Below are 22,792 nucleotides of genomic sequence, written 5' to 3' on the forward strand. Positions count from 1 at the left end.
GAATAATACATAAACTTTGATTTAAACTCAGTTAATCCTTGTTAGTACAACCCACCCTCAGTGTAGCATCTAAACATTCTATCAGTCTCTCTTATTTTTGAGATGCCACACGTCCTCTCTTCCAAATTCCATCTTTAACCCCAGAAAAAAAAAATCGTTATACCTCAGTATAAGAACGTCATCAAATACAAAAAGGAATCTTAATTTCAGTTCTGACTCAGACAGCAAAAAGAGTTAAAACAGCTTTTCTCTCCTAAAATCTTTTGTTCTGCAAATACTAACACATAATTTCTGAGACATACAGAGTCAGAGTGACAGATTACCACTTATCAGTGTCCACAGTGCACAAGTGTACTGCTAGTACACATAGAGAGAGGACAGTCTATAATTATACCACAGCAGGAGATTCAGTACATTACACATGTAAATAATAAACTCAATATCGCTGCTGTTGGAAAAATACCTTGTTTCACCACTTTTGATGTTTTTCAGTTTTCCACATAATTTGAAAACGTCTGTTGCTCCTTACATTGTCTGTAAATTTTATGATGAATGGACCAAAAGAAACGGCCCAAAATGACTTGTAGAAAAGTCTGTTTCCATTGATTTACATAAAAGTAGTTTTTTTCCTTTCCCTGTAAAGTTGTCATCTTGGAGATACAAGGTTTTCTTCCAGCAAAAACAGTGATATACAGAACTGAACTTGAAGCTGTGATTAAGGTTGTGTGCATATCACATCATAATAATCACAAACATTACAAACTTGCAAATAATAAGAGATAAAAAGCTCGGAAACATGTCTACACTGTAATGCAATATTAGGCAATTGATCTTTTTTATGATCTATTTTTAAACATTTATAACAGTCTGTCCAGTTTCTAGGTGCCAACAGTACAACTGTCTCTAATACAGCAATGGGTTAAATAACTCAGTCATAGAAATGTACTACAGTAAAACAGCACTTAAAGTTCACTTCTTGTCTCTACATTTTTTGTAGCTTCACTCTTTTTAATAATATATGATGAAAATGAACAGCCCTTTTATTTAAGGTCTTCAGCCCAAACCATTCTTAAACTTAAACTATAATTAAACATTTTAGTAGCAAATGGATTATTTCTACTAACATACATCTAATAAAATTTGATGTGCTAAATAGACACAACACAGACTGTAACTGCCTATGTTAAATATGATAACACACTGGTAGCATTAATAGTAACAAAATGTGTTCTACTTTTCTGCAGCTGTGTTAAAAAAATAACACTTCATACTTTTAACACATCTGTATTGAGAGTGTAGTTCACTAAGGCTTATCGTTTTCAAAGAAAGCGATGAAAAGTGAAAGGACAGTTTGTGACATTTGGATTGGTAAACTTTAAGAGTTGTTTTACCTCTGTGGGTGTTTACACCACATGTAAAGCTAGAATAAACAATGGGCCTCACCAACCATTCTTAAGAACACAAACAGTTTTCACAAAGATTCTGACATTCACCAATGCTTTCGTAAATGGGATTCGTTCTTAGGTAAAACAGAACACACACGCACACACACACAAGCACAAAGGCGCAGAAATTCTTCAGTCATGAATCTGACAAACTTCTTCTTAAGACCTTTCTCAAGAACAAATTTAAGCAAAAGCCTAGGAAGATATTGGTGAATGAAGCCCAATGTTTATGCTCCTTAAAAAAATGTATTATGGTCTATAACAAAATCACTTGTTGCGTTTGAAGAGGTTTGAATGTAGGTTCCAGAGGAAAGACACTGGCCATGATCTTTCAGTAACATGATTCATCTCTGTCTGAGGCTCCTCCTCCACGTCATAAAAGTCTGGAAAATAAGTACATTTAACTCAAATAACACATTTTATAGCACACTTTATTCCAACTGTTTCCAAAATCAGCAAATAGAGAGTGATGTAGGATCTGTTTAGTACAAATACAAATAGTTAAAATTGTTAATTAAAGTTAGCTTAATATCATAATGGACATTTTTGCCATATTACATTTTCATATGTTTGATCATATTAAGCCCATTTCATCATTTAAAAAGACAAAAGTGTGTTTCAGTAATCTCCATCCAAATATACTGACTTTTGCTTGCCTGTAAATCATTGTCTGATTTCTGATTACATCACTGTGCACCAATGGGAAACAATGGTGGACGAAGTACGCAAATCAGGCACTTGAGTTAAAGTAGAGATACCCAAGGTAATATATTATTCCAGTAAAACTAGAAGTCCTCCCTTTAGACATCCACTTGAGTAAAAAGTACAAAAGTATTTACCTTCAAGTGTACTTAAGTATCAAAAGTAAAAGTACTGAAAGATTGATCATGACTCTAATGTTCTCTTATCACAAAACACTGAAGGCAAACAATTTCCATTAAGTAGAACTGAGTGGCTCCGAAATAACTTTTTGCAAACAAGCAAAGTTTTAGTTTAAGATTTATTTGCAACTTGCTTTAAACTCCGGTTCACAAATGAGTTTACCTTTACTATACTGCATCTGTAGGTCTCGCTTCATAAACAAACTAGCCAAAACAAATTTACTATAATATGAAACTGTATAAATTCAGAAAAAAGACGCGTCACAACTGTATATGTGCACATATTTCTATATTGTGGTCTATTTACTTAAAGTTAGGTTAGTTCCATCATTTATGTTGAATAGACTCTCCCTCTTCTTGCTGCTGCACTGACATTGAACCGTGTGCTTGCACTGGGTCGGTATGACCTACAGGTCAAAACAAGCTCAAAACAAAGTGACCGATGTGCCCTGATTGGTGGTCTTGCTTTGCGCTTCTTTCATTTTGTCATGTTACGTTTTATACACACATAAGACAAAAGGAACAACAGATTCTGCATAATGTAGTGGAGTAAAAAGTCAGATATTTGACTTTGAAATGTGGTGGAGTGAAAGTAAAAAGTTGCCCAAAATGGAAAGAAATTGTGTACAGATACACAAAAAAAACTACTTAAGCACAGTGAAGAATTAAATTTACTTTAGTTACTGTCCACTACTGATGGGAAAATAATATAAACCACTAATATTACGTTTCACCTCCTCCTTCAAACATTCCCACATATCAAGAGAAAATGCTGAGTTAGCTCAGAGATTTTCTTTGATACCATGTTTCACTTAACATAATATACATAACTATGTGGAGAAAATAAAGTTTTATGATGTCCAATTCACAGTGACTTAAAATTTCTAATGGGCATTTTAGTATCCAGTGTAAAATACTAAAAATGCTTCTATGTGAGTATTTCAGACAGACAGCTGTACAAATGAGCTGTGTTTACCAGGTTAGCCTCTGTTTACTAAGTTGCTTGATGAGAGTGAGATGGTGGGGAACATATAGTTTTATTACAGCTGTGTTGAAGTGACAAGCAACATCAGCCTTGTGATTGGTCAGACAAGATTAGGACGAACAAATTTACGCCAGAAAGGAAACCAATTCTGGGAAAATTAGTTATTTAACATTGGAAAGTAATTACTTGGACATATTTTGTACATGTAATTGTGTTACATCAAGAGCAAAATTAATCTACTTAGAGTGCAATGCATATTTACATTTCCTGGGGCTTTAATTGACAATTCTCTTTTAAAGAAAAAATAGGAACAGAAAGAAATTTTATCAGATGAAGTATTCAATATTTACAGAACTAACCAACTTTATGCTCAGATGTGTAATGTGTATAAGAAGCTATAGTGCTCTAAGAGAATACTGAATCAGTTTTACCTTAAAGAGATTCTCCAGAATGGAAGAGTATAATCTATAAAGCTGTAATAATGTGTCTGCATAAAACGTCTGATTTATGACAACTTGTTTTTTTTGTTTTCTCTTAAGTATCTTAGTGATCTCTCATACCAAACTCACCATGTTAAGAACCAGACTGATACAGACAGGATTGATTACTTACATTGCTAATTTGATCTTGCTAAATTTTAGTGTTGCACTAGTGATTTTCAGTGTTATGGACAGACTCACTGAATAATTCTCCACATGAATAAATATGGCAGAACTTCATGTTTGAATGGACAGTGCAGTAAAAAGTGACCTTCTGCCCCACATCAACATATTGAGGACACTGTTTATTTTTTATATGCCATAAATCAGGTGTGCCAAATCCTGGTCCTAGAGATCTACCACCCCTAGACAGTTCAGATCCAACCTGTCTGGCTCTAATATTCAGATGCCTCTAAAGGCCTTCATTTTCTGTATCAAGTGTCTTTGATTAGGCTTGATTAGGTAAACTCTGCAAAGTGGTAGATCTCCAGGACCAGGACTGGGCACTCCTGCCATAGATAATGTAAACATGTTTTTAGCAGGCTTTCTGTGTGCTAGATTTAAATTATTTACTCCCCCTCCACATGTGTAAATCTGCAACATAGCAGTGTACACAATAAGATTAGCCACTCACCTTTTACCCCTCCTACATCCTATTTAGCAGGGATTACATCATCATAGCTCTTTTGTGTGTCCACTACACAAACAGAGAAATCAATGTTAACAATAAGAAAGAAAACTGACATTGTACTGCGTTGCATTAAGAAAAACCTACCTGTCATAATGTTGGAGTTTGGTCCAGCAGTAACAGCATCATCATAGTTATCTGTTATGTCTTCTGTCACAATGTAGAGATAAATGTCATTAAATCAGCTTCAGTATCATCAGTGACTGTGTTCATGTTTGAGATTACAGTGTTGTTACATTACAAGTCAAACCTGTTACAACAGCTGAGCTCTGATCAGCAGTGATGACATCATCATAATGCTCTGCTATGTCCTCTACAACAAAACAGAGATATTTAAGTTAAGATTAACCCTTATCAGTCCCACAATGGGGAAATTTCACCTCTGCATTTAACCCATCCATTAAGTGAAACACTACATACACACTAGTGAGAGCACACATGCACACTAGGGGGCAGTGAGCACACTTGCCCGGAGTGGAGGGCAGCTCTATCCACAGTGCCCGGGGAGCAGTTCGGGGTTAGATGCCTTGCTCAAGGGCACCTCAGTCACATACTGTTGGCGCTTGGGATCGAACTGGCAGACTTCCAGTCACCTGGCTGGTTCCCTAACCTCTAGCCCATAACTACTGGAGGTTAGGATATATAACATGATTTTTAACCGTTGTCTGCCATAGGTATTTGTCAAGTGTTTCACTGTAATCACTGAATGTGGGGTGTAAGTTGTTTTGGTTAAAAAAAAAAAAGTATATATTGCCACTGTCTGCGCAAAATGTTATCCAATTTTGTCATTTTTCATATTTTAAATCACCAACTTCTGTTTACATTGTCTCAAAATATAATAATGAATGGACCAATAGAAATGATCCAAAATAAATAATTTCTTTTAACTTCCATTAAAAATACTAAAGATTTGTCATTATCTTACAAATATGTAGCTTTTTTGAGATACAAGGTTTTGATCTGGCAGCAGTGATATAGACGCTGCCAGGACAAACCCTGCACTTCCAAAATGAAGGAAGAAAAGGACAAAACAGGATAACATACCTTGCAAAAACTAAAAAACCTGCCTGTACATGCTTGTGGACAGTAGGGGAGAGTAAAGCCCCACAACAGATTCAGAAATCATTATAAATATAGACTATTATAATTATTCTATTCTCATAACATTTTTAATTATTTTTAATCTCTACTCAATTTCTACATGTTTCTAAAACTAAAACCCCAAAACAGAAACACACCTGCTACACTATCAGAGATCTGTCCAGCAGTGAAGACATCGTCATAGGTCTCTGCTGTTTCTTCTTTTTCTGATTCACCTAAATCAAATAAAAGCAGACTGACTTTACAAACAGTGCATATTTTTACACTGTGGTTTAATGTTTAAAAACAAAATCAGGTGATTGATTAATAAGGGAACTCACTTTTCAGACCTCTGGTTGTGACATCATCATAATATTCTGCCTTTACTCCAGTCAGAGACTTTTCTGGAAAAAGAGCAACATTTAATACTTAATAAAAATACTTAACAAAAAAAATTTAATACAAATAAAATACTCAGAGATGCTTTAATGAAAATTCCGTTTTTTTTGAGCTACCGGGTGTGACTTCTTTAAGATTATGGAAGAAATCATTTTCTTCTCTCTCCTCAAACTTCCTCTCCCTCCACCCTCTTCTCTCACTCCTGTGGATTTTGTCACTTTCTTTGAGGAGAAGGTTGATAAAACCCACCAGTCTTTTTCCTCTGTCTTCTCTATTTCCACTAGATTGTTTTTATTCGCTTTCCACAGATGATGTCCTAAAACTGATCAAATACAGTAATCCAACCTCCTGCCCACTGGATCCCATCCCATTCACATTGCTCCAATCAATCTCCATGGATCTATTGCCCTTCATCACTTTTTTCATGAACAAGTCCTTGTAATCAGGTGAAGTTCCATCAACTTTCAAGACTGCAAGAGTACTTCCCGTCCTGAAGAAGCCCATGCTTGACCGCTCCAATGTGAACAACTACAGACCAGGATCACTCCTTTCTTTCCTTTCAAAAATTCTTGAGCGTGCAGTCTATAATCAACTGTGTCTCTTCCTCATGCAGAATAAGCTCCAGGACCCCAACCAGTCTGGTTTCAAACTGGCGCACCTTATAGCAATGACCGAGAAGCTCCAGTCAGAAAAATCAGCCAAACTATCATCTGTCCTCATTCTTCTTGACATCTCAGCAGCTTTTGACATGGTCAACCATACAATCCATTTGGATGTCCTCACCAACCTTAGAATCACTGGCTCTGCGTGGAAGTACTATCTGGAGGGTCACTCCTATCAGGTAACATGAAGAGGGTCCACATCCTCTCCATGTAGGCTATTCACTGGTGTCCCACAAGGCTCTGTGCTGGGTCCTCTTTTCTTTACACTAGCTCTCTTGTTGAGGTAATATCCTCTCATGGCTTTTCTCATCACTGCTATGCTGATGACACTGAACTAATGCTTTCTTTCTCACTTTCTAACACACAGGTTTCCAGTCACATCTCGGCATGTCTCACTGACATCTCTTCATGTATGGCAGCTCACCACTTGAAGCTCAATCCTAGCAGGAGTGAGCTGCTATTCATCCCTGCAACTACTGGTCTTCATCATGATCTTGCCATCTCATTTGAGAACTCTGATTTTTATGTCTGAAGATGCAAGAAGTGTTGGTGTGATTCTGGATGGCCAGTTATCGTTCTCGATGCACATTGTGAACCTAACTCGGTTATGCAGATTTCTCCTGTACAACATCCAGAGAATTCACTCAGAGGCCACCCAGGTGCTAATTCAGTCTCTTCTCAATCTCAGGGCTTAACTACTGCAACTTGTTCTTAACTGGTCTTCCTATGCAGGCCATCAAGCCTCTGCCACTCATCCAGAATGCAGCAGCACTGCTTGTCTTCAAGTTCAGTCATGTCACTCCGCTGCTGCACTCTCTTCACTGGCTTCCTGTAGCGGCACGCATCAGATTTAAAACCTTGATGCTTGCCTACAAAGCCAAAAATGGACCAGCCCCTCCCTACCTGATGGCAATGTTCAAAACTTGAACTCTACCTCAAGCCCTTCGAGTTTCGAGTACAGCTTGGCTTGACCTGCCATCCTTCAAGATGCGCGGAAGACAAGCATTAAGACTTTTCTCTGTACTGGCACCCAGGTGGTAGAACTAACCCCAACTGGCTATCCAAACAGCAGTGTCTTGATGTCTTCAAACGCAGACTGAAGACTTCTCTTTATACGGCACTTAAATGAGCACTGATTTAAGTAACTAATTGTAATGTATTGTACTGCATTTTGTACTGTAATGTATTGTATTATATTGCACTGCGCTGTGTTTAACTCTGTGTTAATTTTCTCTAGGTATCAACATGGACTTATGTTTCTAGCAGTATCTGAGCTTAGGACAGGCATTCTCTCTAACCTATTTGTAACTAGCAAAGATACTTTCACTAGATAGACAAAGCACTTTTTGTAAGTCGCTCTGGATAAGAGCGTCTACTAAATGCTGTACATGTAAATTTTTGACAGACACTTCTAATCAAATATTCAACTGGAGAAACAAACTAGACTTAGCATTAAAGAGAATTTCATTCTGAAATACCAAAGAACAATAAATGTTTCAAGAAATTATTGTTAAGAGCACAACCTAGATAAAAATACTTAAGTACTGAGTAACTGGTTGAACTGCAGTGATGCTTCTTAATGTATTCAGCATCTATTACCTTAAGAACAATAGTTTGTTAGGGTCTATTCTTTTTTGTATCATTTTAAAATAGATTAACAAACCCCAACAACCAGAGGAGTGATCATTCACAAAGCAGTACAGATGTTCCACTCCCTCCCAAAAATAAATAAATAAATAAACACAAATGAAATTAAACACACAAATTAGGAACCAAATATTAATGACTAAAATGTAACTAGATAAAAGGTAACCTGAGAGAAGCTCCTCATCTACATCTTCATATCCTGAGTGCTGCTCTTCAGAGAGGATACTTCCTGTTGGAGAAGAGCAGAACAGTCAAACACGTTCAGAATGCACAGCTTCCCACATTCCTCTGAGTGCTGGTAATCATTTTGAACTGGATTGTTTCAAGAAAAAATAGCAGCACACCGAGTAGAGGGAGCTCTCAGACACAACAACCAACATAAAACTCAATAACCCAGTCATTTACATGGTCAATAACTCACTTGGCCACTCACTTGGTCACTCACTAGATCACCCACTTGCTCTGTCTTTAGGTTACTCACTCATTTAGTCAATCATTCTGTCTCTTGGCCACTCACTTGGCCATGTATTTGGTCTCTCATGCCGCTTCTTCGACATTGTCAACTCAGGCACTCAGTCTCTTGGTCTCTCCCTCAGTCACTCATTCACTGACTATCTTGATCATTTGGTCACTCATTCAGTCCCTTTATCACTTACTTGGTCACGCATTTGAATACTTTCATTTAGTCACTTATTCACTCAGTCATTCAATTTGTTTCTAGATCACCCATTCAATCACTTGGCATCAAATGTATGCAGACATTTAGTCACTTGATCCTTCACCCAGTCGGTCGTTCACTCACTCACCTGTTAACATGGTCACCCATTCAGTCACTTCATCACTCACTCATTCTGTCACTTTGTCACTTATTCACTCGGTCGCTGACTCAATTTGTTATTTACTTACTCCTTCACTTGGTCACTCAGCCACTCACTTATCCACTCACTCATTCATTAACTCATTAATTCATTAACTGTTATTCACTTGATCACTCATTGGAACACTAACTAACTAGATCACTCAGTTAGACTTTCACTTCCTCAGTTTCTCGCTCATTCATTTGGTGTCACACCTCCCTCCGGCCCAGCTGAGATTAAAGCCAACCTTGGACCACCTCAGACTACACTTCCCAGGACCCCTCACCCCATCACATGACTAAGGACTCTTTCTGATCCACACTTTGCCATCATGCAGACAGTGGACATAGAGGCTGTTCAGGAGGTCCTGACCAACCAAGGTCAGCTTCTAGGACATCACCAAGAAGTGTTGGTAGATTACTACTTTTAGTATAATAATACTATTATTACTAATTTGGCTGAAGACCTCACAAAACAAGCCAAACAGCAAGCCCAAGTCGCTCAGCTAATGAGAATCACAGATATCACATCACAACCATGAAATCTCTCTGTTGCCTCCCCTGCTCTGGTTTCTACACCTAGTGAGACCGCTTCAGTGAGTAATAGCCTGGCATTTCCTGTGAGTAAATTAGATGAATTTGATGGATCCCTTGACAATTTTTGGGGTTTCCTTCTCTAATGCTTTTTGTTTTTCAAAAATTCTCCACCTAGTACTGATCAGTCCAAAGTAGCACTGGTTATATCACGCCTATCGGATAAAGCTGTAAAGTGGGCTACTGTGGGATGGTCCTGTATTCAAGACTTGACCAGATTTGTGTAAGCTTAAGCAAGGCAATTGCAATGTTTCAATCTCTGCTCTTGAATTCTGCATATTAGCTGCTGGTAGCAGTTGGAATAAGCCTGCTCTTTTAGTAGCATTTCATAATGGACTAAATCCAGATGTACTTAATGAGCTGGCATGCAAAGATCATAATTTGACCTTGGATTAATTTATTAACCTCTTTATTCTCTATAAAGCTAGATCAGCTTCTTCAGAAACAGCCTCCAACATTCTCCTTGCACTCGCATGCTTTCAAGTTCCTGTTCCAGGTCCAGCTCCAGTTTCAGTTCTCATTCCTGTGCTAATTCCAGTTCCAGCTCGGCTCCAGAACCCATGCAGTGTGATTCGTCAAGGCTGTCAAATGAAGACAGGCTCCATCGTTTTTATGGAGGATTGTGCATGTATTGTGGCACTTCTGGTCACACTGTCAGGCTCTCCCGCATAGACCTCAGGTGCCAACCCTGGTAAAACTAATGTTTCAACATTAATAGACTCAGGAGCCAATGGGAATTTTCTACATTCTGAAGTGATTTACTCACCTGACTACAACACTCACATCCAGCAAGTCCATCAAGTTCTGAAATGGCTGTTAGATTATGATTTATTTGTTAAAGGAGAAATGTGTGAATTTCATTTATAAAGAGTTTAATTCTTAGGCAACATCATTAGTGCTCAGAGGTTCTTAATTAACCTCTAGAGTACGGTCTGGTTTCTGTGAACACATTAGTATCAAGGTCAGTCTCACCTCTGATCATCACCCACAACCTAACAGGCTACGTGAAGGGGTTAATTCCAGCATTGAGGCGGCCAATCAACGCACAAAAGAACAAGCTGACAGTTGTCATGGGGAGACCCCCTCCTTTCAGCTCGTAGACAAACTTCAGTTATCCACCCAGGACATCAGGGTTAGGGAGAGTAGCTGTAAGTTGCAACCTAAGTACATCGGTCCTTTCCAGATTGTTAAGAAAATCAATGTCATAAACAGACTTAATCTACCACCTCGGTTCTGTATCTCACTGAAGCTGTGTACCAACGAAAGACGTTCTGGACCCTGGGTTGGTGGCAGATTTCCACTCTATACACCTTAAGAAACCAGTTTCCCGTCCTCAAGGACGTCTTTGGAAGACCATTTCCTGTTCTTCTCCGGTCTGACTCAGTATGCGATCCAGTAGGCTCTCTTCCATTCAGCACCAGGACAGCTCCGGGGTTTTGCATACCAGTGCCTCCAGTTGGGTTAGTCAACGTGGTCGCCCTAGTTCCTTGGCCATTCTGGATTCCTTGGATACTCTCACACCTCCCTCTGGCCCAGCTGAGAATACAGCCAACTCAGACTCCATGGACTACACTTCCCAGGACCCTTTACCCCATTACACGACTCAGGACTCATCCAGATCCACATATCAACCCTCAAGTTCTCTGTACTTCTAAATCACTTTTACCTGTTCCTCTGTGTAACCAGTCAGTTTGTACAGGCACTTTGCAAAGTATTGTCACCTTGTTGTGAATACCATCAGTTAACATGTTTACATGCATGACCTATTTTCTTGCTTTTTTTCTTGTCCCTTTGCTCAATTTTGGATCTCCGATTTTCCACTATCTGTATCAGTCGCTCAAATGGTCACTGACTTTTTGCCTTGGTCACTCATTCAGCCACTTGGTTACCTTGGTCACTCACTCTCTTGGACATTCAGTCACTTTGCTGCTCATTTGGTCACCAACTTTGTTACTTACTCTGTAACTCACATTTTCTGTCACTTGGTAACTTAATCACTTGGTCACTTACTCCCTCAGCCCATCACTTACTCACTCAGTCAATCTGTTGGCTACTTTTACAATTAGTCACAAACTACATAATTCACCCTATTACTCACTTGGCTTTTCTTGCTGACTCCCTTTATCACTTTCTCATTTGGTCATTCTTCCATTCATTTACAACCCCAATTCCAATGAAGTTGGGATGTTGTGTAAAATGTAAATAAAAACAGAATATGATGATTTGTAAATCCTTTTCAATCTATATTCACTTGAATACACTACAAAGACAATATATTTAATGTTAAAATGGATAAACTTTATTGTTTTTTGCAAATATTCACTCATTTTGAATTTGATACCTGCAACACATTCCAAAGAATTTGGGACAGGGGCATGTTTACCACTGTGTTACATCACCTTTCCTTTTAACAACACTCAATAAGCGTTTGGGAACTGAGGACACTAATTGTTGAAGCTTTGTAGGTGGAATTCTTTACCATTCTTGCTTGATGTACAACTTCAGCTGCTCAACAGTCCGGGGTCTCCATTGTCGTATTTTGCGCTTCATAATGCACCACACATTTTCAATGGGAGACAGGTCTGGACTGCAGGCAGGCCAGTCTAGTACCCGCACTCTTTTACTACAAAGCCACGCTGTTGTAACATGTGCAGAATGTGGCTTGGCATTGTCTTGCTGAAATAAGCAGGGATGTCCCTGAAAAAGACGTTGCTTGGATGGCAGCATATGTTGCCTCAAAACCTGTATGTACCTTTCAGCATTAATGATGCCTTTACAGATGTGCAAGTTACCCATGCCATGGGCACTAACACACCCCCATACCATCAGAGATGCTGGCTTTTGAACTTTGTGCTGTTAACAATCCAGACAGTCTTTTTCCTCTCTGGCCCGGAGGACAAGACGTCCATGATTTCCAAAACCAATTTGAAATGTGGACTCGTCAGACCACAGGACACTTTTCCACTTTGCGTCAGTCCATCTCAGATGAGCTATATATCAACAACCATATATCTACAACCATATATCAACAACACCCAGAAACGCCGCCGGCTTCTCTGGGCGTTGTTGATATATGGCTTTCAAGTTTTAACTTGCATTTGTAGATGGAGCGACGAACTGTTTTCACTGACAGTGGTTTTCTGAAGTGTTCCTGAGCCCATGTGGTAATATCAGTTACAGCATGATGTTGGTTTTTAATGCAGTGCTGCCTGAGGGATTGAAGTTCACGGGCATTCAATGTTGGTTTTCTGCCTTGCTGCTTACTTGCAGAGATTTCTCCAGATTCTCTGAATCTTTTGATGATATTATGTTCTGTAGATGATGAAATCACTAAATTCCTTGCAATTGCACATTGAGAAACGTTGTTCTCAACAATGTTGTTCACAAAGTGGTGATCCTCGCCCCATCCTTGCCTGTGAACGACTGAGCCTTTCAGGGATGCTCCCTTTATACCCAATCATGACACTCACCTGTTTCCAATTAACCTGCTCACCTGTGGAATGTTCCAAACAGGTGTTTTTTGAGCATTCCTCAACTTTCCCAGTCTTTTGTTGTCCTATCCCAACTTCTTTGGAATGTGTTGCAGGCATCAAATTCAAAATGAGTGAATATTTGCAAAAAACTATAAAGTTTGTCCATTTGAAACCAAAATATATTTTATTTTAGTAGTGTATTCAGTTGAATATAGACTGAAAAGGATTTGCAAATCATCGTATTCTGTTTTTATTTATGTTTTACACAATGTCCTAACTTCATTGGAATTGGGGTTGTAGTTGGTCACACACTCTCCCTCTTCCCTCTGTCCTTTTTAAACACACACACACACACACACACACACACACACACACACACACACACACACAAAGCTGCCTAATATATTATTATCAGCAGAACTAGCACACTACATGTAGACCTACTCTAATATACACTAAACTCTAATTTAGCTGATTTACCCTTTTCATACATTAAGAAAGAACTACCGGAAAAAAGTTCAAATTATTGATCATGTTAAGCTCTTAATTCACAGTTTTTAAAAACACTATATATTGTGATACAATATATCACTAGAAGTGAGCTAGCATTATGTCTAATATAAGTATAATTTAATACAATAATTCTCACAAAGCACACCATATATCACTCACTCCTTTGTGTCAAGTCATTTCTTTTAGTGACGCGGTCGATCTCCTCATAGACTGCCTCAGTCACAGTCTTGCGCCTCCTCTTAGAGAGCACTGTGAGGAAGACAGAGAAACATGGAGTCAGTTCAGTAGAAGAGAAGACTGATGACAGACTGAAGGACTAATGATGTTTAGAGAATGTATAGAAAGTGGATTGTAGATGATCTCTGACTCTCTCTACCTCTCCTGAGCACTCTGTTCTGGTAAAACAACACAACCAGAAGCACTAAGGTCAGGAAAAGCAGCACTCCCAGAACCAGGAGAGAGACTGGATAGATGGACGGAGTTTGTGAAGGAGTGTTTGTTCTCTCCAATGGCTGAACAACTGCAAATAAAAATACAGAACAGAAACTGTGTAAAGCATTGGACAATTTACTCAAAAAAAAAAAAATAGAAAACCAAAGAGACAAAAATTATACCTGAGGTGGTGAAGGTGGTGATTGCTGTTGTGGGTGCAGTAGAGGTAGGTGCAGATATCTCTGAAAATACAGAAAACAACAACCAATTAATAGTCAACAACACACACAAAGTACAAGTATCCCATGCCATAACGTGTTGGCATTATTTTGCTTTTTTTTTTACCTCTGCTGTCCACAAAATTAAATCTGTACATAAACAGTTCATAAGTGGTTAAGGGTGCACATTCTCAGATTTTAATATAGGGAATTTGTCAGGACTGGACCGAAATCAGATACTCGCAGATTAAGAAGAGAGGCTTTAATATAGGGCTTATACACAAAGGGGTAGTCAAAAACAGTCAAGAGTCAGCAACAGCAAAAAACAGAAGTAGCAAGGGGGCATGCCAAAAGACGAAGTAGATAAACAAGCAAAATCCAAAACCGGTAAACGGAGTCCGAAGTGAGAGGGAAAACACAGAGTCAAAGAAAAGCAAAGGTCATACACGAGAATGAAACAAACAAGGAACACTTCGTCATGGTAGAGGGCTTGTCAAAACTTGTCAAAGAACTAAACATCAGGGTGAGAATATTTAGGCACAGTATATGGAGGCGCAGGTGAAAACACTCAATAATCAGGAGATTTAGAGTGAAGGGGGGGCAAGTCATGTGACTCTAGGTTGGAGTCATGTGAGCGTCTGTAGCGTTATGGGAAATGGAGTCCTGTTCAGCTTGGGAGCCAGAGGGAAGCGTGACAGCATTTCAATGCACCTTCATATCTGGGACAGCAGTGGTCAATTGATAAATTCTTTGATGCATTTCCCTTGCATGTAAAGAATGCTTGTTATCTATGACTCGCACACATGAAGATGAGCATCTTCACTGGCAATGCTTTATTAGGCTTGTACTGCTCAGATCCTGCTTGTTTTGGGGGCTATTCAGCACACAAAAGCCATGCTTAATAAAATTCAGACCAAGTGACTGACTTAGACAGTCAAACATTTTCCAGTTATTAGCTGTGAAAAACTCCTTTGTTGTTTGGCAATATGTTTGGGATCATTGTCTTGCTGTAGGTTGAAGTGCTGTCCAGTGACTATGGAGCCATATTCCTGAACATGAGCTGATAAGATGTTCCTAATCACTTCAGAACATTGCTTCTGCCATCTATAATTATTATAATAATAATATAATATATTATATAATTATATATAATGATATATATATATAATTAATTATATATAATATAATAATATAATTAAATGAAGAGGAGTGAGCCAGTATCTGTGGCAGTCATACAGGCCCAGGCTATAACGCTCTCACCGCGTTTTATAGATGAGGTGGTGCGCTCTGTATCTTCAGCAGTTCCTTTGTGCCTCTTCACTTTTCTATTACCATGGCTCTGACACACATTAATCATGGTCTCATCTTTCTACAAGACCTTTCTAGAACTCTACAGGCTCTTTTATGTACCTTTTAGCAAAATATAACCAAGAGGCCATCCTGTTTTTGTGGCTAAATAATGGTTTGCATCTTGCATTGTAGCCTCTGCATATCTAATCATGAAGTCTTCTAAGGACAGTAGTCATTGATTAATTCACACCTGCTCCTCAAGTATTTTTTTGATCTGTCAAAATGGTTTATGGGGATTTTTCCTTATTATGGTGAGAATTCTTCTGTCATCAGCTGTGAAAGTCTTCCTTGGCGTACCACTCCCTTTATGGTTAATAAGATCACTAATGCTTACTTTTTTATCTCAGGTCTTCATGTCAATAAGCAGCTAAAGCCGACTTCAATGGTGGCCAAAATTGTAGAATCAAGACTAGATGCTGAAACCTCTCTTATATTTTTACTAATGAAGTAGTTAATCATAGCTGAGTAATCACAAACACCTGTGAAGCTGTTATGTCCCAAACATTATGGTCTGCAATGTAGTTTTTAGTATTAAAGTGCAATTCTCATTCTTATTTCTCACAATGTAAAACATAAATGACAAAATAACATAAGAGAATATTAACAAAAATTATTAAAATTGTTATGCAGATAAATAACGCCATGATATCATTGTGTTTTTTCTCAAATACAGTGTTTTGATTGGAATCAGGAACTCCAAAATCCAGCAGCTCCTCTGACCTGCACAGGTGACTCCAGCGTCCTGCCTGTGGGAGCAGTCTGTGTGGTTCTTCAGGGAATGAGGACAGTCCCACAGGTGAATCTCATTCCCTCTACACTTCACTCTGTTCAGCCAGATAGGCCCTTCACCAGCACCAAAGACAGCACTCCCATCAGCACTCAGTGCTGGCCCACAGCCCAGCTGCCTGCAGACCACCTGAGAATCCTTGATGTCCCACAGATTATCACAGATGGACCCCCACTCACTGTTATGATACACCTCCAGCCTCCCAGAGCAGCTTCCATTTCCTCCCCTCAGCCTGAGAGGCAGGTGACCTACATCACACGAGGAGATACAAAAAAAAAAACAAAAAAAACAATTAATTACTTTCCAGGAACTCATTAAATACAATAATCATAATATTTTTTTACTACAGCAAAAACATGTTTGTTGTACACAATAACAAAACTGAAGCCTGAATAAAGTTCACTTGGAGAAACACGTAAGAGTGCATAAGCTAACGATTTGCACTGAGCTTTGGGGGGCAGAAGCACTTGTACTTAATACTGTCATTGTTCAAAGACTGATTTAATTGGTTGTCAAGTGGACTTACTTGAGCACTGTCTCTGGTGGAGAAATGAGGAGCATTTAAGATGGTTTTCTAGTGCAAGATGATTTTCCTTTCCTGTGAGTATGGAAAATACTTTATTAATCATAGAACTTGTTCATTTACAAATTTAGTTGTAAATAACTAAGTCAAAGATTCCTTATGGTAACATCTTAGAGCACTGCATTGCAGAAGAGAGCTTCCTACCTAAGCAGGTAATCTGAGCCACTTCATTGTGATTATTACAGTTGTTCTGTCCCCAGAGAGAAGATGGACAGTGCCAAAGAGTGGAATCATGTTTCCTACATTTCACATCATCCAGCCAGTTAGGAGCTGATTCCACTCTTGCTTTGGCAGCCCTCAGACTGCCAGATCTCTCACAGTTAAGATCCTGACAGATCAAACTTGCTGTTTCTTCATCCATCCCATTTCCACACACATTACCCCAGGTTCCATTGTAGAACACTTCCAGATTCCCCTCACATCCCTCAGTGAGTCTGAACTCTTTAAACTCTGGTGGGAGAAGAATGGTTTAAACATATTTTAGGATGTTGCATACAAATTGCGTACAAATCTTCACTTCCTTAATATCACTGCACCTGAGCACACGACTCCTACATCGTCCTTGTGTCCACATTCATTCTCTCCACACAGCTGAAATCTGCAGTTCCACAGGGACGTCTCGTTCCCCAAACAATCTACCTCATTCAACCATACGCGCCCAGCTCCAGGTCCAAACTGGGCTGCTACCAGAGCACTGAGGGCCACTCCACACTGCAGCTGTCTGCAGACCACCTGTGCTTCCTCAATATCCCACAAGTCATCACTCACTGTCCCCCATGAGCCACTGTGGAAAATTTCCAGCCTTCCTGCACAGTCTCCCCCAGAACCAACCAGCCTGATGGAGCTGTGAGCTAAAATTTAGGTACATACATACAAAGCCACATGTTGAGAAAAGTACAAAGACTGAAACTCTCCACCAAGTTCTCCACTACCTACCCAGTTTGTTTAAGTTTAGTAATACTTTATTAGAAACAATTCTCTCAAGTTATAAAATTGTGTTTGTAACCTATATATTCTATTTTTCTTGTAATTGCCATGTTGTAACACTTACCAGAGCAGGTGATTGAGAGCTGTTCTCTGGAGCTGCAGTTGACTGCTTGTGCGCTGCTGCAGTTCCCCAGATGAGCTTCACTCCCAGAACAATTGAAACCCATCACACACATGTGACTATGCTCAGGACTGGATGTAGAGGAGCTGGAGAAGCTGAACACAGAGCCACAGCCCAGCTGTCTGCAGACCACAGAGGCCTCAGACTCACTCCAGGAGTCCAGCAGAACTCTCCTCCAGTCCTGCATGAAGTACACCTCCACCTCCCCCTCACACTCCATCCCTCCAGACAACCGTACTTGCCCCTCATGAAATGCCAGAGAGGAACCTGAAGGAAATATTCAACACAAATCAATTTCTAATTTAGAAAATTAATTTTATGGATTTTTTTTTAATTTTACTGATTGTACTGACTTTGTACTGATGATTAAATCTTTAAAAATATTTTCCAACTTTAATAATTTTTAAGATTAAAGACAGGAACATACATGAAGCTGGTTTACATGACTTTACATGACTCACCACTGCAGATGACTCCAGCATCCTGTTTGTGAGAGCATGCAGTTCGACTCCATGATGAAATGGGACATTTTGACAGGTGTGTTTCGTTCCCCTGACAATCAAACACATCAGCCCAGATCTGGCCACTCCCCTCCCCAAACCAGTCTGACCCCAACACAGCCACAGCACTCCCACAGTTCAGCTGACCACAGAGGACACTGGCAGCTCTCATATCCCAGCTTATATCACACACTGTGCCCCGCTCACTGAGGTACTGGAGCTCCACTCGACCAGAACAGGAGTCAGAGCCGTTCACCAACCGAGCCTGAGTGTGACCTGAACACACAACTAAGAAGTTATTAACATCAACTAACAAAATTCAGATAAAATGATTGCTAAGTTATCACAATAAATAACTAATGTCCAAAACTGGAATGCTCAAATTTTATACTTAACCTGAACATATAAGTCCCACATCACTGTAATGGGAGCAGTTGGGTTTGAGAGAAGATGATATTGGACAGAGAGTAATGTTATATTCATTGCCTCTACACTGAAGCTCCTCTGACCACACCTGACCCTCCCCTCTGCCAAAAGCAGCTGCTCCCAGCACCTCCACAGGAAGCCCACAGCCCAGCTCTCGACACACAACCTCTGCATCCTGCTGGTCAAAGTCAGCATCACACACGGTGGACCAGGTCTCTCCATGAAGCACCTCCACTCTCCCAGAGCACAGGTGGAAACCATCTGTAAGTCTGGACTTTCTGTGACCTGTGTTCATTTAAATAACATTAAAACTGTCCACATCACTGCAAACAATGATATAGCCATACAAATGATTGAGTAATTAGAAAAAAGCAACTTAGCCACACAAAGTCAAAAGGTGACAGAAACCTCTAAGCTTAACAGTCAGTGTATTCTGCATAAGAATTTACATTCTATGCTGTACAAACACAATTCTAAAAAATCTGAAATGCTAAAAAAACAATGCAGTGACTGGTCAGTTCTGTTTGACCTGTATTAAGCTGGAACCCATACAAAATCAGTTTTTTATTTTTTGCCTCATGTTTGATGTTTTACCTTATAAACTTTATTGTTTGTTATAAACATTATGCTTGCAACACTTTCCAAAAAAAGTTGGGACAGAACACTTAAGTCATCTTTCCTTTTAACAGCACTTTTGGGGACTGAAAACAGATCCAGTTTTGAAAGTGGAATATTTTTTGCCATCAAGTCATCAGACTACAACACTTGTTTTCACTGTGCATCAGTCCATTTCAGAAGAGCTTGGCCTCAGAGAAGTCAGCAGCATTTCTGGATGCTGTTGACATATGGCTTCCACTATGCATAGTACAGTCTTGTTGTTGTGGATGCAGTGATTAAAGATGTTTTACAGGTGCTTCTGAGGGATTAAAGTTCTCAGCTTCGTCTGTTACACACAGACATTTCTCAAGGTTCCAAGAATCTTTTGATAATATTATGCACTGAGGAGGGTGAAATGCCTAAAATCATTGCAATCACTCATTGAGGAACATCATTCTTAAATTGTGGCATAATTTGCTGATGCATTTTTCACTAAGAGGTGTGCCTTGACCCATCCTTGCTTATAGAAGACTAGGCCTCTCCTGGATATTTCCCTTCATACCCCAGCATTATTGTATTACAATGTCCTTAGTTTTATATTCCCCCTTCCCAACTTTGCAGGTATAAATTTCAGAATGAGCACATATTACCAAAAATAAGTTGACAGGGAAAAACAGTGATGTAGTTTGGTTGCACGTTTTCAATCCAATTTTATCATTTCTAGTCTTTGTACTATTCTAGTTTATATACATAAGAAAATCTATGTATAAATCCTTTTTTTATTTGAATTCAACCATTTTTTCAACAATTTTCAAATTTTGAACATGAATTTGTATGATTTGAAGCTTTAGGAAAAAAAAAATCAGACTGTAAATTATTAACACTGATTAAAGCATACCTGAACAGATGATTTTGAAATCATTTCCATGACTACAGCTTTGTTCACCCCAACCTAGTGATCCACAATGTTTCAGTGTAGACTCTGATCCACTGCAGTTTACATTACTCAGCCAGATTGGCCCAGACCCAGGTAGAGCATAATCATCACTCTTCGGCTCTCCACAGCCCAGCTCTCTACACACCACTGCAGCAGCTCTCATATCCCAGCCACGATAACACACTGTTCCCCACTGTCCTCTATGAAGAACCTCCACTCTCCCAGCGCAGCGACTGCCGCCATCCACCAACCTCACACTGTCTGTACAAGAGAGAGAGAGAGAGTGTGAGAGAGAGAGAGAGAGAGAGAGAGAGAGAGAGAGAGAGAGAGAGAGAGAGAGAGAGTGTGTGAGAGAGAGAGAGAGAGAGAGAGAGAGAGAGAGAGAGAGAGTTTAAAAAGGACAGACCTATGGGCAAATGATCAATGGTAGAATCTGAAATCATCATAGAACATTTTTTAAAAATGCAAAATATGTTATTATGTTGAAATATTCTATCAATTGTAAAAATCAATTGTAAAACTCTTACCAGCACACACCAGTCCCACAATGTTATCATGGGTGCAGTTGTGCTTGAGTGAAGATGATGTTGGACAGAAGTAAATCTGAGATTCATTGCCTCTACACTGAAGCTCCTCTGACCACACCTGACCCTCCCCTCTGCCAAAAGCAGCTGCTCCCAGCACCTCCACAGGAAGCCCACAGCCCAGCTCTCGGCACACAACCTCTGCATCCTGCTGGTCAAAACCAACATCACACACTGTGGACCAGGTCTCTCCATGAAGCACCTCCACTCTCCCAGAGCAGTGAGAACCACCAACCAGCCTGACTCCTAAAATGTTATTAAGAGAGAGTTAATACTGTTCATGCCTGCCTACTTACCAAGTTTGGTGAGTAACACCTCATAATAAGGGTACATGAACTGACAATAATCAAGGCATTTACTAAGGAATAATTTTCCTACTTACCCTAAAAACTAAGATAGGTAGGTTAATCTCAGGTTAGGGTTTACCCGTGGACAAGGACCAGTGGAACGATTGTTTTAACCAGTTACACCCACAGAAACACAAGTGATAGCTTTATTAAAGTGTTATTTATTGATAAAGGTGTATAAGCATTAAATGATAGGTTACTGAAAGGATACAGGCACTGGCTATTAAATTAAAATTATGCAAAGGAACTAGAAATATGAGCTTCACTGGAAAAACAGACGTTAATTAGCTGAGACTCGAAATTATCATATTGCTTTTGAGCAGCAAGCAGAACAATATACAAACGCTAGTGTAAAACTGACCTAAGTTTGGGAAAATTGAAAACAGAGTCACAGTGAGACTGAAATCACAAGAAATAGCAGTGTGGGTGAGTCTATGACCTGAACACCTCAGACAGAGACCTGCGCGTACCACATTGAGGAAGAGAAGCTACTGCTCCTGGGGGCTGAAGAAAGGTCAAAGGAGGAGCCAATGAAGATGTGAACCCCAAGGTGACACTTCTGACCGGACCAAATTGCTGAGGCAGGCTTCCAGCTGGCTTGTGCCAGCCTGTGGTGAAGGTGACTCTTCAACTTCCTTGCAGGGGTTAACTGGTGAAGTCAGCAATAGCTTTATGCACTGGTCACTGAAGTAGAATCTTCAGACGGATTTCAGTCAGCACTGTGTTTACTTCTGTTTCTGTTCTTAAACTGTGTTCGTAGTGACCCATCATTGCCAATTAGAATTGACAAAACTTGAAAACAAATGCAGCCAGAGTCGCTATTCTAGCAGTTACCAACACTTCAAGATTACAGAGTAATGGTAAATGAAAACAAAACAAACTGATCTAGGACACAATGAACTGAGACATGAAATAAAAATAAAATAAAATAAAAAAACATCAGATTTAAAGTGCAAAAAGAGAGGAGGAGAAAGGGATTCTTTCTTGTCATTTCTCTGGGGTTATGTGTTGTCTGTCTCACCCTCTCTGACCTACTTCTTAGAACTTTGTTTGCTGGTTTTAAGGAAAGTTAGGCAGAACTAATGTGGAGTTAAGGTGGAGCTAGTGGGGGCAAAGGGTTATCACATATTCATTCTAATGAATATGCAATTTGTCTGCTGAGCTCAATTTCTTTGCTTGGGTAACAATTCAAGAATCAAAATAACTATTAGGCATAGGGAG

At 39.4% G+C, this 22,792-nt stretch overlaps 2 protein-coding genes across 2 annotated transcripts in view; both read right to left on the reverse strand.

Annotated features, from left to right (window-relative positions):
- Nucleotides 1–606: 606 nt before the first annotated feature.
- On the reverse strand, nucleotides 607–21,284 carry LOC119263735 (scavenger receptor cysteine-rich type 1 protein M130-like). The gene is made up of 18 exons (XM_037540245.1): nucleotides 21,168–21,284; nucleotides 20,602–20,901; nucleotides 19,077–19,391; nucleotides 18,642–18,956; nucleotides 18,124–18,447; nucleotides 17,217–17,522; nucleotides 17,016–17,087; nucleotides 16,423–16,737; nucleotides 14,317–14,376; nucleotides 14,079–14,222; nucleotides 13,862–13,951; nucleotides 8,433–8,495; nucleotides 5,900–5,962; nucleotides 5,717–5,794; nucleotides 4,729–4,791; nucleotides 4,566–4,628; nucleotides 4,425–4,487; nucleotides 607–1,828 (listed from the first exon to the last, which is right to left on the reverse strand). Exons 2-17 carry the CDS (start codon nucleotides 20,801–20,803, stop codon nucleotides 4,444–4,446), a joined length of 2,517 nt encoding a protein of 838 aa, XP_037396142.1. The 5' UTR covers nucleotides 20,804–20,901; nucleotides 21,168–21,284; the 3' UTR covers nucleotides 607–1,828; nucleotides 4,425–4,443.
- Nucleotides 21,285–21,408: 124 nt separating this feature from the next.
- Nucleotides 21,409–22,792, reverse strand: part of LOC119263745 (deleted in malignant brain tumors 1 protein-like) — a gene marked incomplete at its 3' end in the record, with an annotated part of 29,248 nt that continues 27,864 nt past the window's right edge. The window contains exon 7 of the mRNA XM_037540262.1: nucleotides 21,409–21,470. Within this exon, the coding sequence (XP_037396159.1) occupies nucleotides 21,409–21,470 (62 nt within the window). The remainder of the gene's footprint in view (nucleotides 21,471–22,792) is intronic.

The sequence above is a fragment of the Pygocentrus nattereri genome, chromosome 1, assembly GCF_015220715.1.
Source record: "Pygocentrus nattereri isolate fPygNat1 chromosome 1, fPygNat1.pri, whole genome shotgun sequence".
NCBI classification, from domain to species: domain Eukaryota; kingdom Metazoa; phylum Chordata; class Actinopteri; order Characiformes; family Serrasalmidae; genus Pygocentrus; species Pygocentrus nattereri.

What these genes read in the sequence shown, in the direction of transcription:
- LOC119263735 (XM_037540245.1), bottom strand. Translation starts at nt 20,803, where the DNA reads ATGAGAGCTGCTGCAGTGGTGTGTAGAGAGCTGGGCTGTGGAGAGCCG. An exon ending in AAATGACTTGACACAAAGGA is followed by an intron (nt 8,496 to 13,861) that starts GTGAGTGATATA and finishes CTTCTCCAACAG; the next exon opens with GAAGTATCCTCTCTGAAGAG. An exon ending in GAGCTCAGCTGTTGTAACAG is followed by an intron (nt 4,629 to 4,728) that starts GTTTGACTTGTA and finishes ACATTGTGACAG; the next exon opens with AAGACATAACAGATAACTAT.